Genomic DNA, 13,672 nt, shown 5'->3' on the forward strand with positions numbered 1-13,672 from the left:
TCTGTGATTAGTTGTAAATCTCCATCACCTGCTTTCAGACGGAGCAGCATTTAATACACAGAGCCAAAGATCAATGACAAGCTACGCAATATCGCTTTCATAATCGCAGATGAATCGCCTTCGATTATGAACGCGATATTTATCTTGTCAGTGATCTTCAGCTCTGTGTATTAAATGCCGCTCCATCTGAAAGCAGGTGATGGAGATTTACGACTAATCACGGAACTGGCTTTGCTGACGAGATGCGCATGATCATCGCATTCGATATATCGCCCAGCCCTAGTCTAAACCTGTATGATGTTATATTTTAATGAAGCACAAAAGAAGAAACTCTCAAGAATGTTCATGCTGCTCTGATGCCTACAACATAGGCTGTTCAAGGTCCAATAAAAGCAAAAAACACTAAAGAAATAGTACAGATGACCCTTTTAAAAGCATAAGGCACTGGTTCTTGCATGTGTCAAATGGCTGCACTGCACCAGTTTGATTAAGCTGAATCGACATTGTATTCTACAAATGAAGATGCATTTTAGTGACTATTGACATAAAGCTATTGTACAGTTTCAAAGGACTTGGTATATACACTCACCGGCCACTTTATTAGGTACACCTGTTTAATTGCTTGGTAACACAAATTACTAATCAGCCAATCACATGGCAGCAATTCAATGCATTTAGGCATCTAGATGTGGTGAAGACGACTTGCTGAAGTTCAAAGCAAGCATCAGAATGGGGAGGAAAGGGGATTTAAATGACTTTGCACGTGGAATGGTTGTTAGTGCCAGATGGGCTGGTCTGAGTATATCAAAAACTGCTGATCTACTGGGATTTTCACGCACAACCATCTCTAGGGTTTACAGAGAATGGTCCGAAAAAGAGAAAATATCCAGTGAGCGGCAATTGTGTGGACGAAAATACCTGGTTGATGTCAGAGGACAATGGGCAGACTGGTTAGAGATGATAGAAAAGCAACAGTAACTCAAATAGCCACTCGTTACAACCAAGGTATGCAGAATACCATCTCTGAACGCACAACACGTGGAACCCGGAAGCAGATGGCCTACAGCAGCAGAAGACCACACCGGGTGCGGCCCCCTGTCAGCTAAGAACAGGAAACGGAGGCTACAATTCCCACAGGCTCCCCAAAATTGCACAATAGAAGATTGGGTAAAAATGTTTGATTTCTGCTGTGACATTCAGATGGTAGGGTCAGAATTTGGCGTAAAGAACACGAAAACATGGATCCATCCTGTCTTGTCTCAATGGTTCAGGCTGGCGGTGGTCGTGTAATGGTGTGGGGGATATTTTCTTGGCACACTTTGGGCCCCTTAGTACCAATTGAGCATCGTTTAAACGCCACAGCCTACCTGAGTATTGTTGCTGACCATGTCCATCCCTTTATGACTACAGTGTACCCATCTTCTGATGGCTACTTCCAGCAGGATAATGCACCATGTCACAAAGCTCAAATCATCTCAGACTGGTTTCTTGAACATGACAATGAGTTCACTTGACTCAAATGGCCTCCACAGTCACCAGATCTCAATCCATTAGAGCACCTTTGGGATGTAGTGGAACGGGAGATTCGCATCATGGATGTGCAGCCGACAAATCTGCAGCAACTGCGTGATGCTATCATGTCAATATGGACCAAAATCTCTTAGGAATGTTTCCAAAACCTTGTTGAATCTATGCCACGAAGAATTAAGGCAGTTCTGAAGGCAAAAGGGGGTACAACCCGGTACTAGCAAGGTGTACATAATAAAGTGGCCAGTGAGTGTATACTACTGTTTCAAAGTTTGAGGTTGGTAAGTTTTTTTAATGTTTTTGAAAGAATTATCTTATGCTCACCAAGTCTGCATTTATTTGATCAAAAATACAGTAAAACATTTATTGTGAAATATTAAATAGTTATTGTGAAATATAACTCAATTTGTATTATATTATTTACATGTTACATATTATAATAAAAAATACTTTTCTTTTTAATATATTTTAAAATTTATTTGTGACACAAATCTGAATTTCCAGCATCTTCACTGCAGTCTTCAGTGTCACATGATCCTTCAGAAATCATTCTAATAAGCTAATTTTCTGCTCAAGAAACACAAATGTTTAGCTGCTTAATATTTGGGTGGAAACTGATCATTTTTTTCAGTATTCTTTAATGAATTGAAAGTTCACAGCATTAATTTATACAGTCTTTACTGTCACTTTTGACCAGTTTAATGCACTCATGTCATTTGTGCATAAGTTTTGCCACAACATATACAATCACCTAAAGGATTATTAGGAACACCATACTAATACTGTGTTTGACTCCCTTTCACCTTCAGAACTGCCTTAATTCTACGTGGCATTGATTCAACAAGGTGCTGAAAGCATTCTTTAGAAATGTTGGCCCATATTGATAGGATAGCATCTTGCAGTTGATGGAGATTTGTGGGATGCACATCCAGGGCACGAAGCTCCCGTTCCACCACATCCCAAAGATGCTCTATTGGGTTGAGATCTGGTGACTGTGGGGGCCATTTTAGTACAGTTTTAGTACAGTCATTGTCATGTTCAAGAAACCAATTTGAAATGATTCGAGCTTTGTGACATGGTGCATTATCCTGCTGGAAGTAGCCATCAGAGGATGGGTACATGGTGGTCATAAAGGGATGGACATGGTCAGAAACAATGCTCAGGTAGGCCGTGGCATTTAAACGATGCCCAATTGGCACTAAGGGGCCTAAAGTGTGCCAAGAAAACATCCCCCACACCATTACACCACCACCACCAGCCTGCACAGTGGTAACAAGGCATGATGGATCCATGTTCTCATTCTGTTTACGCCAAATTCTGACTCTACCATCTGAATGTCTCAACAGAAATCGAGACTCATCAGACCAGGCAACATTTTTCCAGTCTTCAACCGTCCAATTTTGGTGAGCTTGTGCAAATTGTAGCCTCTTTTTCCTATTTGTAGTGGAGATGAGTGGTACCCGGTGGGGTCTTCTGCTGTTGTAGCCCATCCGCCTCAAGGTTGTGCGTGTTGTGGCTTTACAAATGCTTTGCTGCATACCTCGGTTGTAACGAGTGGTTATTTCAGTCAAAGTTGCTCTTCTATCAGCTTGAATCAGTCGGCCCATTCTCCTCTGACCTCTAGCATCAACAAGGCATTTTCGCCCACAGGACTGCCGCATACTGGATGTTTTTCCCTTTTCACACCATTCTTTGTAAACCCTAGAAATGGTTGTGCATGAAAATCCCAGTAACTGAGAAGATTGTGAAATACTCAGACCGGCCCGTCTGGCACCAACAACCATGCCACGCTCAAAATTGCTTAAATCACCTTTCTTTCCCATTCTGACATTCAGTTTGGAGTTCAGGAGATTGTCTTGACCAGAACCACACCCCTAAATGCATTGAAGCAACTGCCATGTGATTGGTTGATTAGATAATTGCATTAATGAGAAATTGAACAGGTGTTCCTAATAATCCTTTAGGTGAGTGTATTTTGAAATACCCTATCATATACAAGCTGCTTGAGATAACAGGCATAACAAAAATTGAATTCTCTTAAAGCAAACTTATCCATCCACACATGAAATACTGTGTATTATGAAACTGATCATGAATTTGAAATAAGATTCAGTTTTACTCCATCTTATTTTTAATTCCAAGAAAGGAACTAAAGTAAACAAGCAGCACAGCTTACCCACTAGCACTTTGGCCAAAAGTGAGCTTAAAGATACATATTGAATTTATCAAAATGAATTTAGGAGTGACACATTTTTTCTGGTGGGAGGTGAAAGAGAAAGTAGTAGAGATACTGAGAGAGAGAGTAAAGAGAGACTGCCGTCCCTGTGGGCAATGTGAGCCGAGGACCAGTGCAACTGTAAGAGCGAGCGTTATTTGTCTTCCGCCGGCCGAGCACGAGAGCGCAGGGTAGCGCTGTTCATTTAATGCAAGGTTAGGCAGCCTGATGTGATGAATGGACTGTCGGCAGGAGAATAAGTCCATGCACTCAATCATGGGGACGACAGCATTTTCCCTCCGTTTTTGGGGTGCCTCCATAATTACATGACAAAGCAGTGCAAAATAGGGTGCTGAATCCCATCTATGACTATAAATGGAATTTTCCTCAAATTCAAGGATATTTAAAAAACTGCCAATTGCTTGTACCTGCTTTCTATCTAAAAATAGAAGTTTTTAAACGGGGAGGAAATCAGGATGTGCTTTTCCATTACTGGAGAGCGGCAGAAAAATGAGATGATGTTTACAAACTCCATTAAATCCAGAGTAACTCGGAGAGGGGAAAGGAGATAATAATGCAGTATTGATTAATCCATAAAAGCTATAACAAAGAAGCAGGGACAATAATGCTGGGACAAAACTGGGAGACAAAAGAAAAATTACACTTGAAATTTCAGTTGCTTTTTTTGGTCCGTCTCTCACCAAGTCTCACTCTTTCACTGACAAACACACACACATACTCTCTCTCGCCCGAAAATACAACAGGGTGAACAAGCACACAATATAGCTAGAAAGAAATCTGCTTTTTTCTGTCTATATTAATGAACTTCAATGTAACCGGGGTGATCTCACCTTGATCAAATACGCTGATGATTTGGTTTTAATTTCCTGTCAATTGGGCATGAATAGTTTAACTTATAGTGAGTATATTGGAAGTCTTGTTCAGTGGTTTGATGATAGTCACTTACAATTGAACATTGAGAAGACAAAGGAACTATGCTGTGGGAACAGAAATAGGACCGGTACGGTTGGTGTCTCATATGAACAAATTATTATAAAAGGTGTAAAGGTGGAGCAAGTTTCAAATTTTAAACATTTAGGTACAATCATTGATGATAAACTTTTATTCCAGGAAAATGTGGACCATATACACAAGAAAGCAAGACAGAGTTTAGGTCTACTCAGGAAACTGAGAAATTTTAGCATTGATAGGAGGGTCCTAACTATTGTTTATAGATCGATGATTGAAAGTATTTTAACATATAATATTGTATCGTGGTATGGTAATTTAACAATGAGACAGAAAAATAAATTAACACGAGTAATTGAAGCAAATAAGATCACTGGTCAGAAACAGAGTACAATGCAAGAGCTGTTTTTAAACTTTATGGAAAAAAAGGCAAATCGCAGTTTATTCAGATCAAACTCATCCTATCCATTCCTGCTTTGAGGCCCTTCCTTCAGGGTGTAGACTGCATATACCGCTGGCTAAAAAAACTTATAGAAAAGATAATTTATACCATTGGCGGTGACTGTTTTAAACTAAATTCTAAATTGAGGTATTTTCTGGGTAGGCATGTGTACACGTGTATGCATATATGTGGGCATACTTATATATTTTATTGTAATTTTTCCCTTCTTCTCTCCTGTGTGTTTTATTATGTGATATGTGAATGTATAGTATTATCTGTTATGATGTATTTTCTATGCCAGTGTCAAAGATGAATTTCTGTTCAGGAAATCTGTACAGACAATAAAGTTAAACAAACAAAGGAACATATAGTCTTGAATGGACTAGTTCACGCAGAAATGGATTTACTCACCCTCATGTTGTTCTAAACCTGTATAATGCTATTTTTCAATGAAGCACAAAAGAAGAAACTCTCTAGAATGTTCATGCTGCTCTGCTTCCTACAATGTAGGCTGATCAAGAACCAATAAAACCAAAAAAATACTATAAAAATAGTCCAAATGACTCTTAAAAGCAAAAGGCATTGGTTCTCGCATGTGTCACAAATGACTGCATGGCACCAGCTTGATTAAGATGAATCGACAACTATATTTTTCAAATGACGTATATTAAAAAGATGAATTTCAGTGACTACTGACAAAAATATACCGTATGGTTTCAGAAGAATATATAGCCTACTTTGAATATATACTACCATTCAAAAAGTTAGGTGTTGGTAAGATTTTTTTGTCTCTTATTTGAGTCTCTTATGCTCACCAAGGCAGCATTTATTTGCTCAAGCTATATAATCTACTTTTTCTGGAAGCTTTATGGTATTTTTTTTATCTTTTTGGAGCTTGACAGACATGACAACAATAAAAAGTTGCTGAAACGGAGCTTGACATTTAAAATTTTTCACAAGGGTGTGTAGATAATGACAGATTTTTTATCAGATGTTTCTTTAATAACCTCCCACCTTATTTGATCTCACACAAGGAGACATGCGGTTGAATTTAGGCCATGAAATAATTAAAGTAAACCTTTCACTGCCTGTCTTTACCTTGTCTGTCCATCAAACCAGACTGATGTCTGAGCTCCCTGACACATCCCAGCCAATCAAACGGCCAATCCATTTTCCCACCCCTAATTAATCTTCAAACCTGACATGCTTGATTAGCTCTAAAGATTGAAGTGTTGTGCAAGACAGGTAACAATCACAGTTTGTTTGTGAGTTGTGTTAGAAGTAAATGTGTGTTTGTGTGTGTGTTTGAAGTTGGATCTACTCACTGTACAGAAGGTGCTGGCTGTTATCTTCAGACTGAAGTCTACAGTGAACTCCAGCTCAGACACAGTTACAGAGCCACAGTCAATAGTCTAGAGAGGGACACACAGACACACACACAACACTTTTTCAAACATAATGTTGCTGAATAAAAAGTTGGGAGCAGTAGAGGTCACAAAAATATATTTGTTTCATAAAAATATTATGGCCATCCCATTCCATTTGATATAATTATGAAACCCTACGGTCAAGTTTGTCATTTGCGGTTAATAACTTTTTGTATTATAGTGGTTCAACTTCAAGGAACAGTTCACCCAAAAATGAAAATTTGCTGAAAATGTACTCACCCTCAAGCTATTCTAGAAGTAGATGAGTTTGTTCCTTTGTCGGAACAGATTTGAAAAAAAATGTAGCATTACACACTTGCTCACTATTGGATCCTCTGCAGTGAATGGGTGCCGTCAGAATGAGAGTCCAAACAGATCACGACTCCAGTCCATTAATTAACATTGTGAAGTGAAAAGCTGCATGTTTCTAATAAATCCGAAATCATTCCAAAATTGATAACAATGCTTCCTCCAGTGAAAATGTCCATCCCCTTTGTCCGCTTACATCAAAATCCACCGATATAGTTGTTTAGAACTGATTTGGACTGTTTTCTCATCGCATTTTGGATTGCCTGAGGGAGGGTGAGTAAATTTTAACAATTTTTTTTTAATCTTTGGGTCAACTATTCCTTATAGCGAATGAATGTGAACACAACAAACATGGTAAAGACAGATTTTTCAGGGACAGTTAAACCTGGATGTCAATTTTAGACATACATTTTTTTATTAATATTAAATAATCGAATTTAAAATTATTACATGTATATCTGCATGATAAAATTATTTTAAAAAAAAGCAGTGAACATGGCAAGTTTAAGATGAAGATGAGTCATTAAACGTTGTAAGAGAATTCCACGCTAGAGTGTGTTAATTTAATGGAACTCTGACCACCGTTAAATGGCGTTATTGGGGTGGGTCAGTGAGATAATGGAAGTAAGATGTGCAATGTTTCTGCACAGACAGGAAAAGATTGATTTGTGCATTGAATTTTCATTATTGCTTATGTCTGAACCATTTTATGATCAAGGTCAGGGAATACAATGAAATTCATTTCCCAAGGTTGAACATATGGGTAAAAATGTGTGCATTTTTCTGATAAGCAACGGGATACTGCAAATGAAAGAAAAATTACACTTATGTTCAGTCTAGTCAAAACATGTACAGTATCTACTGGTTAATCACATAACCTAATGCAAGCATACAGTAGCTTTCTTGTAAACACAAAATATCAGATTCATTCATGACATCTTCCTCTTCAATATTTTTTGAAAGATATACATGACACTAAAAACAGCATTAAGCAGTATTAAACAAACACAGCATTAAGCATATGTGTGTGTTTGTAAGTGGACCCAAGGCCATGGCAGCGGTAAGTAATGAAGTTTACTAAAGAGGATGTTAAACAAGGATTAGAATAATCAATCAGCCATTCTGTCACAGACGGTCTCTGAGGCTTTACTTCTTCTCTCACGTCTCTCACTCACTCACGATCTGTCATTCTCTTCATCTTCTGCCTTGATCCTACCTACATTCCTTCCCCTCCTCCCTCCATCTCAAAACAAGGCCACAACACAGGAAATTGGCTTTCTGTCCACCCCAGACTCAATTAATTAGGGATTCAGGTGATCTAATGATTTGCACCAAATCCAATAAGACAGAAACCATTATATAGTTAAAAAGAGGGGATTAGTAACAAGATTAGTCAAATGTGTAGGGATAGTTCACCCAAACATGAAAGCATCATGGTATAAATCATCATCCACTTTTGTTTTATGAAACAGAGCAGCTTGGACACTTTCCAAAAACTCCTTGTTGGTGTTCAATGGAAATTCAGAAAGGTTTCAAATAACATAAGGATCAGTAAATTATTACAATTTTCATTTTTTGGGTTGAACTCATTTTAATATCTAGAATTGAGATACACTACCATTCAAAAGTTTGGGCTCGGTAAGTTTTTTTTTTTAAGTTTCTGAAAGAAGTCTCTTATGCTCACCAAGGCTGCATTTATTGGACCAAAATACTGTAAAAACAGTAATATTGTGAAATATTATTACAATTTAAAATAACTGTTTTCTGTTTTAATATATTTTAGAATGTAATTTATTTCTGTGATTCAAGGCTGAATTTCCAGCAGCCATTGCTCCAGTCCTCAGTGTCTCATGATACTTCAGAAATCATTTTATCTCATGCTGATTTGGTGATCATTTATTATAGGATATTTATTATTATCAATGTAAAATTGCTCAGCTTAATATTTTTGTGGAAACTGTGATACATTTTAATTCTGGATTCTTTGTTGACTAGAAAGTTGTTTAAAATAGAAATAACAAATGTCTTTAATGCCACAATTTAATGCATGCTTGTGAATAAAAGTATTAATTTCTTTAAAAAATACAAAAACAAAAACAGATCCCAAACTTTTGAACAGTAGTGTATGGAGCCCTACTCATCTAGACTTGTGTGCTGTGAAATTATTTAAAATAAATATATACATTTACATTTTCATTTACCATGGTTTTATCCAATTCGAATTGAGGAACATAATAAGCACAAAAGACAGTATGTTTTGCCTGATGATACACTATTAAATCTTGATAGATGACACACTCCATCGCTCCCCAAGGGGACATTCAGAATTAACTAATCATTTCGCTGATAATTCCCTTTTCTAGAAAGACCTGAATTACCTTCTCTTCCCTTACCTTAATCACTGCAGGCTCTGAAATGACTGTCTCAGGCTTCAACACCTCCACTACCGCCTCTGGTATCACAGCCTTCTTCATACACGTCATCTTGAAGCCGTATACATCGTCCCAGAATGCAATGCGGTCACTGTGTTTCTGAGTGTCCCCCACCGCCGCCAGGCTGATATTGCAGCGGTCTGGATAGACTGAGAATAAAGATGATACATGAAAATCAGTAAAAAACTGCAGGGCTTACATATGATATATGTGCAAAGTCAAACAAAGCCCTCGTGAGTCAATACTTCACATGACAAGAACATTATTCATTTAACAGACACTTTCTTATCCAAAGTGACTCGCGGTACATATTTTACTACAGTCATCCTGAATTGAGCTCCTGAATCGCACCTTCTGGGGTTTGAACCCACAACCTTTGGCGTATCGGTCCACAACTTCAACCACTAAGCCAGGTCACATCCATTAAAAGATTTATGTGCAGCTTTTCAGATCTCTGGTGCAGTAGTTCGCTCATATGATCTAGACATATCTGGGCCATACTGCTCCCAGGGATGCTGGTTCGAGTCCATTAAACTGGAAATGACTCCAATTAAATGTCCTACATTTGTAAACTTTGACTGCATATTAACTTGTTGTCACTGAATATGCCAGCTCTGAATGTTTGAACAAACTCACTGGCACGAATCAAAGAAGGAAAAGCTTCCAAAACTACTTGCAAACAGCAGTTTGAATGCACCATAATTATGACAAGGCATAAGGAAGATTAATGCAACAATCAAAACACTTTACAAACAAGTACAATTTAACGGAAAATGTGTTCAAGATACACAGATGAAAAGCCAACCAAACCAAAGACTATTTAAATTAAAGCTGAATCAGTGTAACATAGCTAAAAACTAAAAATATAACTAGTTTTTACAAAAATTGTGGTTTTATGTAATTGTAAGCTAAAGCATAACAGACGGCTGGTCACTGTGTGGGCGTATTAGACCTCATCCTTTACACAAATATGCAATAATGAGCACATCTATCATGAAATGGTAAACCACAGCCTTGACGGTCTCTTTCAGTAATGTTTCAGTCGTTTCCAGCACTCGTAAATGTCCCTGTGTGATGATGGTAATGGTTACCATGCACATGCTTCTGGCAAAAAAAATCTAAATTCAGCTGATGGTCATAATCGTAAAAACTCTGCATTCATCAGTTCTTAATGTCTGTTACGTATCAGACACAAACTCAAAGCTGCTGTGCATTTATTTCACATTCCAGGAGAAAGCAGATATCTAATATCTATACTACCAATAGGAGATTGAAAAATCCTTGTTTTCCCTTTTTAATCATCGTATGAGTATAGGAGGAGATCAGGGTATTTGTAACACTAAATATTTTCAATTACAAACAAGCTACAGTGACTATGTTTATGCTGTATGTATGAGGTAACGTTCTCTCTGTGCTTGAGAAAAAGAAGTGATTGTATCAATGACAAATGGTTGTAGCACTAGTTAAAAAAAAAAAGCTTTGTAGTGGTTATTTTATCTATTTTAAGATTTAGCAGCCAAACAATTTATTCAAATAAAGAGAATTTAACTCTTTTCAAAGAATTATAATTTAGGTCCAAACTAAATGTATAAATATTTCTTACAGTTAAAATAATTAGTATCATATAAAGAATTAGTATCATAAACAATATTAATAAAAAGTTATAAACTACACTGAACAAAATTATAAACAACACTTTTGTTTTTGCCCCCATTTTTCATGGCCAGCCTAAGGCACACCTGTGCAATAATCATGCTGTCTAATCAGCATCTTGATATGCCACACCTGTGAGCTGGATGGATTATCTCGGCAAAGGAGAAGTGCTCACTAACACAGATTTAGACAGATTTGTGAACAATATTTGAGAGAAATAGGCCTTTTGTGTACATAGAAAAAGTCTTAGATCTTTGAGTTCAGCTCATGAAAAATGGGGGCAAAAACAAAAGTGTTGCGTTTATAATTTCGTTCAGTGTATATTAACTAAAAAAAAAAACATTAAAATGTAAATATGAATTTAATTTTCAGTGAAAAATCTTAAAGTGGCTTACCTGGTTAAATAAAACAAAAAAATTATAAAGTAATATTTTGTAAAGAAATTAATATTCTTATTAATACTTTTATTCAGTGCAAAGTAATGACTTTTACTTTAAAAAAAAATTAAAATATATGCTGTTGTTTTTAACTTGTTTTTATTTGTCAAAGAATGCTAAACAGACATTTTCACAAAGATATTGTGAATAAAAGTGTTTTCAACATTCATAATTTTTTATGGGGGGGGAAGTCATGGCCTAATGGTTAGAGAGTCGGACTCGTAATCCGAAGGTTGCGGGTTCGAGTCTCCGGCCGACATGAATTGTAGGTGGGGGGAGTGAATGTCCAGCGCTCTCTCCACCCTCAATACCACGACTGAGGTGCCCTTGAGCAAGGCACCGAACCCCCAACTGCTCCCTGGGCGCCGCAGCATAAAATGGCTGCCCACTGCTCCGGGTGTATGTTCACGGTGTGTGTGTGTTCACTGCTGTGTGTGTGCACGTTGGATGGGTTAAATGCAGAGCACGACTTCCGAGTATGGGTCACCATACTTGGCTGAATGTCACTTCATAATGACCTGAAATGTTTCTTAAGCATTACATCAGCATATTAAAATGATTTCTGAAGGATCATGTGACACTGAAGACTGAAGTAATGATGCTGAAAATTCAGCTTTGTATCACATGAATAAATTACATTAAATTACATAAAAACACTTATTTTAAATTATTTTAAAATATTAAATTATTATATTTCACAATATCACTGTTTTTACTGTATTTTTGATCAAGTAAATGCAGCCTCGGTGATCAAACTTTATTTTTGTTTCAAAAACACAAAAATCATGAATGGTATTCTGAAATGTAATATTTTATAATAATATTACATTTTCTATCTGAAAATATTACATAATAGAACACAGACAAGGAAAGCTTTCTTTCTTGTTATTACATGTTATAAGTTCAGCAGTGAGACCTATACAAAACCAAAAACAGCTATTTCAGATCAGACAGTCCCAATAACTCTGTCCAAGACAAGCTCCAAGAGACAGAAATCCATGATGGACTATATCTCACCAACTTTGTCTGACCTTTTTTCAAGGGTTAAGGGTGCACATTCACTCTCATGCGCCATAATAAAGTGTGTGCCATCAAAATCTCGTCTCCCATGTGACAGGATCGTGACCGGCGAGTTATAACCTCCAGCCCGTTCCTTAAAGCCTTCGCTGTGACCCTGTGAGTGTCACGTAGGGTGAAAAACCACACACACGCACACACCTGGAGTGGATTTGTCACCTCATTTTCTCTGATTAGTAGAACTATGAGTGATTGTCTTGGGAGACGCAGGTGAGTGCTGATTGGGTGCTACACGGGACCGTCCCGCACCTGAGCAGAGAGCAAAGGCTAGAGAGAGAGAGAGAGAGAGAGAGAGAAGAGGGACGAGGGGGAGGCAGTGTCCCAAGATTCATAGCTTTGACATCTGCGTCCTTCTCGACTCGGTGCTCATGGCCCGTTTGTCAAGCACCCCCCTCCGGTTCCTCTTGAGGCCAGCCGTGAAGAAGAAGAGGGTAGTGGGAACAGGGGGTGGAAAAAAAGCATCCAGTGATGAGAGAGCGAAAGCGCGGGCCACGTTTTGGGATGAAGAGAAAGGTTAATAATATAAGGTATAAAGTAGAGATGAAAGAAGAGAGAGAGGGAGAAACGAGGTTATAGTGGCAGGGGTAAGTAATGTTGATCTGACACAGTGCAGAGCTGCCACATGATGGGCCATTATATCAATCTGCTTCACACCAGGTATACATGGCTGCGGGCTTTCCGACTGAGTGGAAAAATAGAAACATGCTGCCTCACTGGACGAGATTTCTTAGCAGATATATGGATTTAAAATGGTCAACATTTCTTTTCCTGGAAAAATGTGGATGGCTCATCCTACATGCAACATATTTTTGACATAAAAATTAAATATAATATAAATAAATACAATATAAATATAAAATGACAATGTACCTCCCCCTAATACAACATGCATGTATTGCAAGTTTAAAGAGTTCATGGCTGCGACGTTAATAAAACCTATTGCCTTTTTTTAATTTCCTGTTTAAATAGAAAATATGACAGAACATTATGACAGGAACGAAAAGTAGTTTTGCAAGCAGTTTCTTGTAGTGCAGCTAACTTTTTTTTTCTCAAAAATAGTCACAATGGTTTGTAAAAATCTTGAAGTAGTTTAAAAACTTTAAATAATCTTTATAATATTTAAACTACTGTCAAAAATATTTAAATAAAAATATTCAGCAAAAATATTAAATACAACATTGCTA

General features: G+C 37.4%; 1 protein-coding gene across 3 annotated transcripts in view; it reads right to left on the bottom strand.

Annotated features, from left to right (window-relative positions):
- The window catches only part of prmt3 (protein arginine methyltransferase 3), a 70,620-nt gene that overhangs the window by 13,882 nt on the left and 43,066 nt on the right, over positions 1 to 13,672 (bottom strand). For all 3 annotated transcript variants that reach the window (XM_079434007.1, XM_079434006.1, XM_079434008.1), the window contains exons 12-13: positions 9,283 to 9,470; positions 6,479 to 6,565 (exon numbers count right to left, since the gene is read on the bottom strand). In XM_079434007.1, the coding sequence (XP_079290133.1) occupies positions 6,479 to 6,565; positions 9,283 to 9,470 (275 nt within the window). The remainder of the gene's footprint in view (positions 1 to 6,478; positions 6,566 to 9,282; positions 9,471 to 13,672) is intronic.

This window comes from Barbus barbus (assembly GCF_936440315.1).
Source record: "Barbus barbus genome assembly, chromosome: 2".
Taxonomy (NCBI): domain Eukaryota; kingdom Metazoa; phylum Chordata; class Actinopteri; order Cypriniformes; family Cyprinidae; genus Barbus; species Barbus barbus.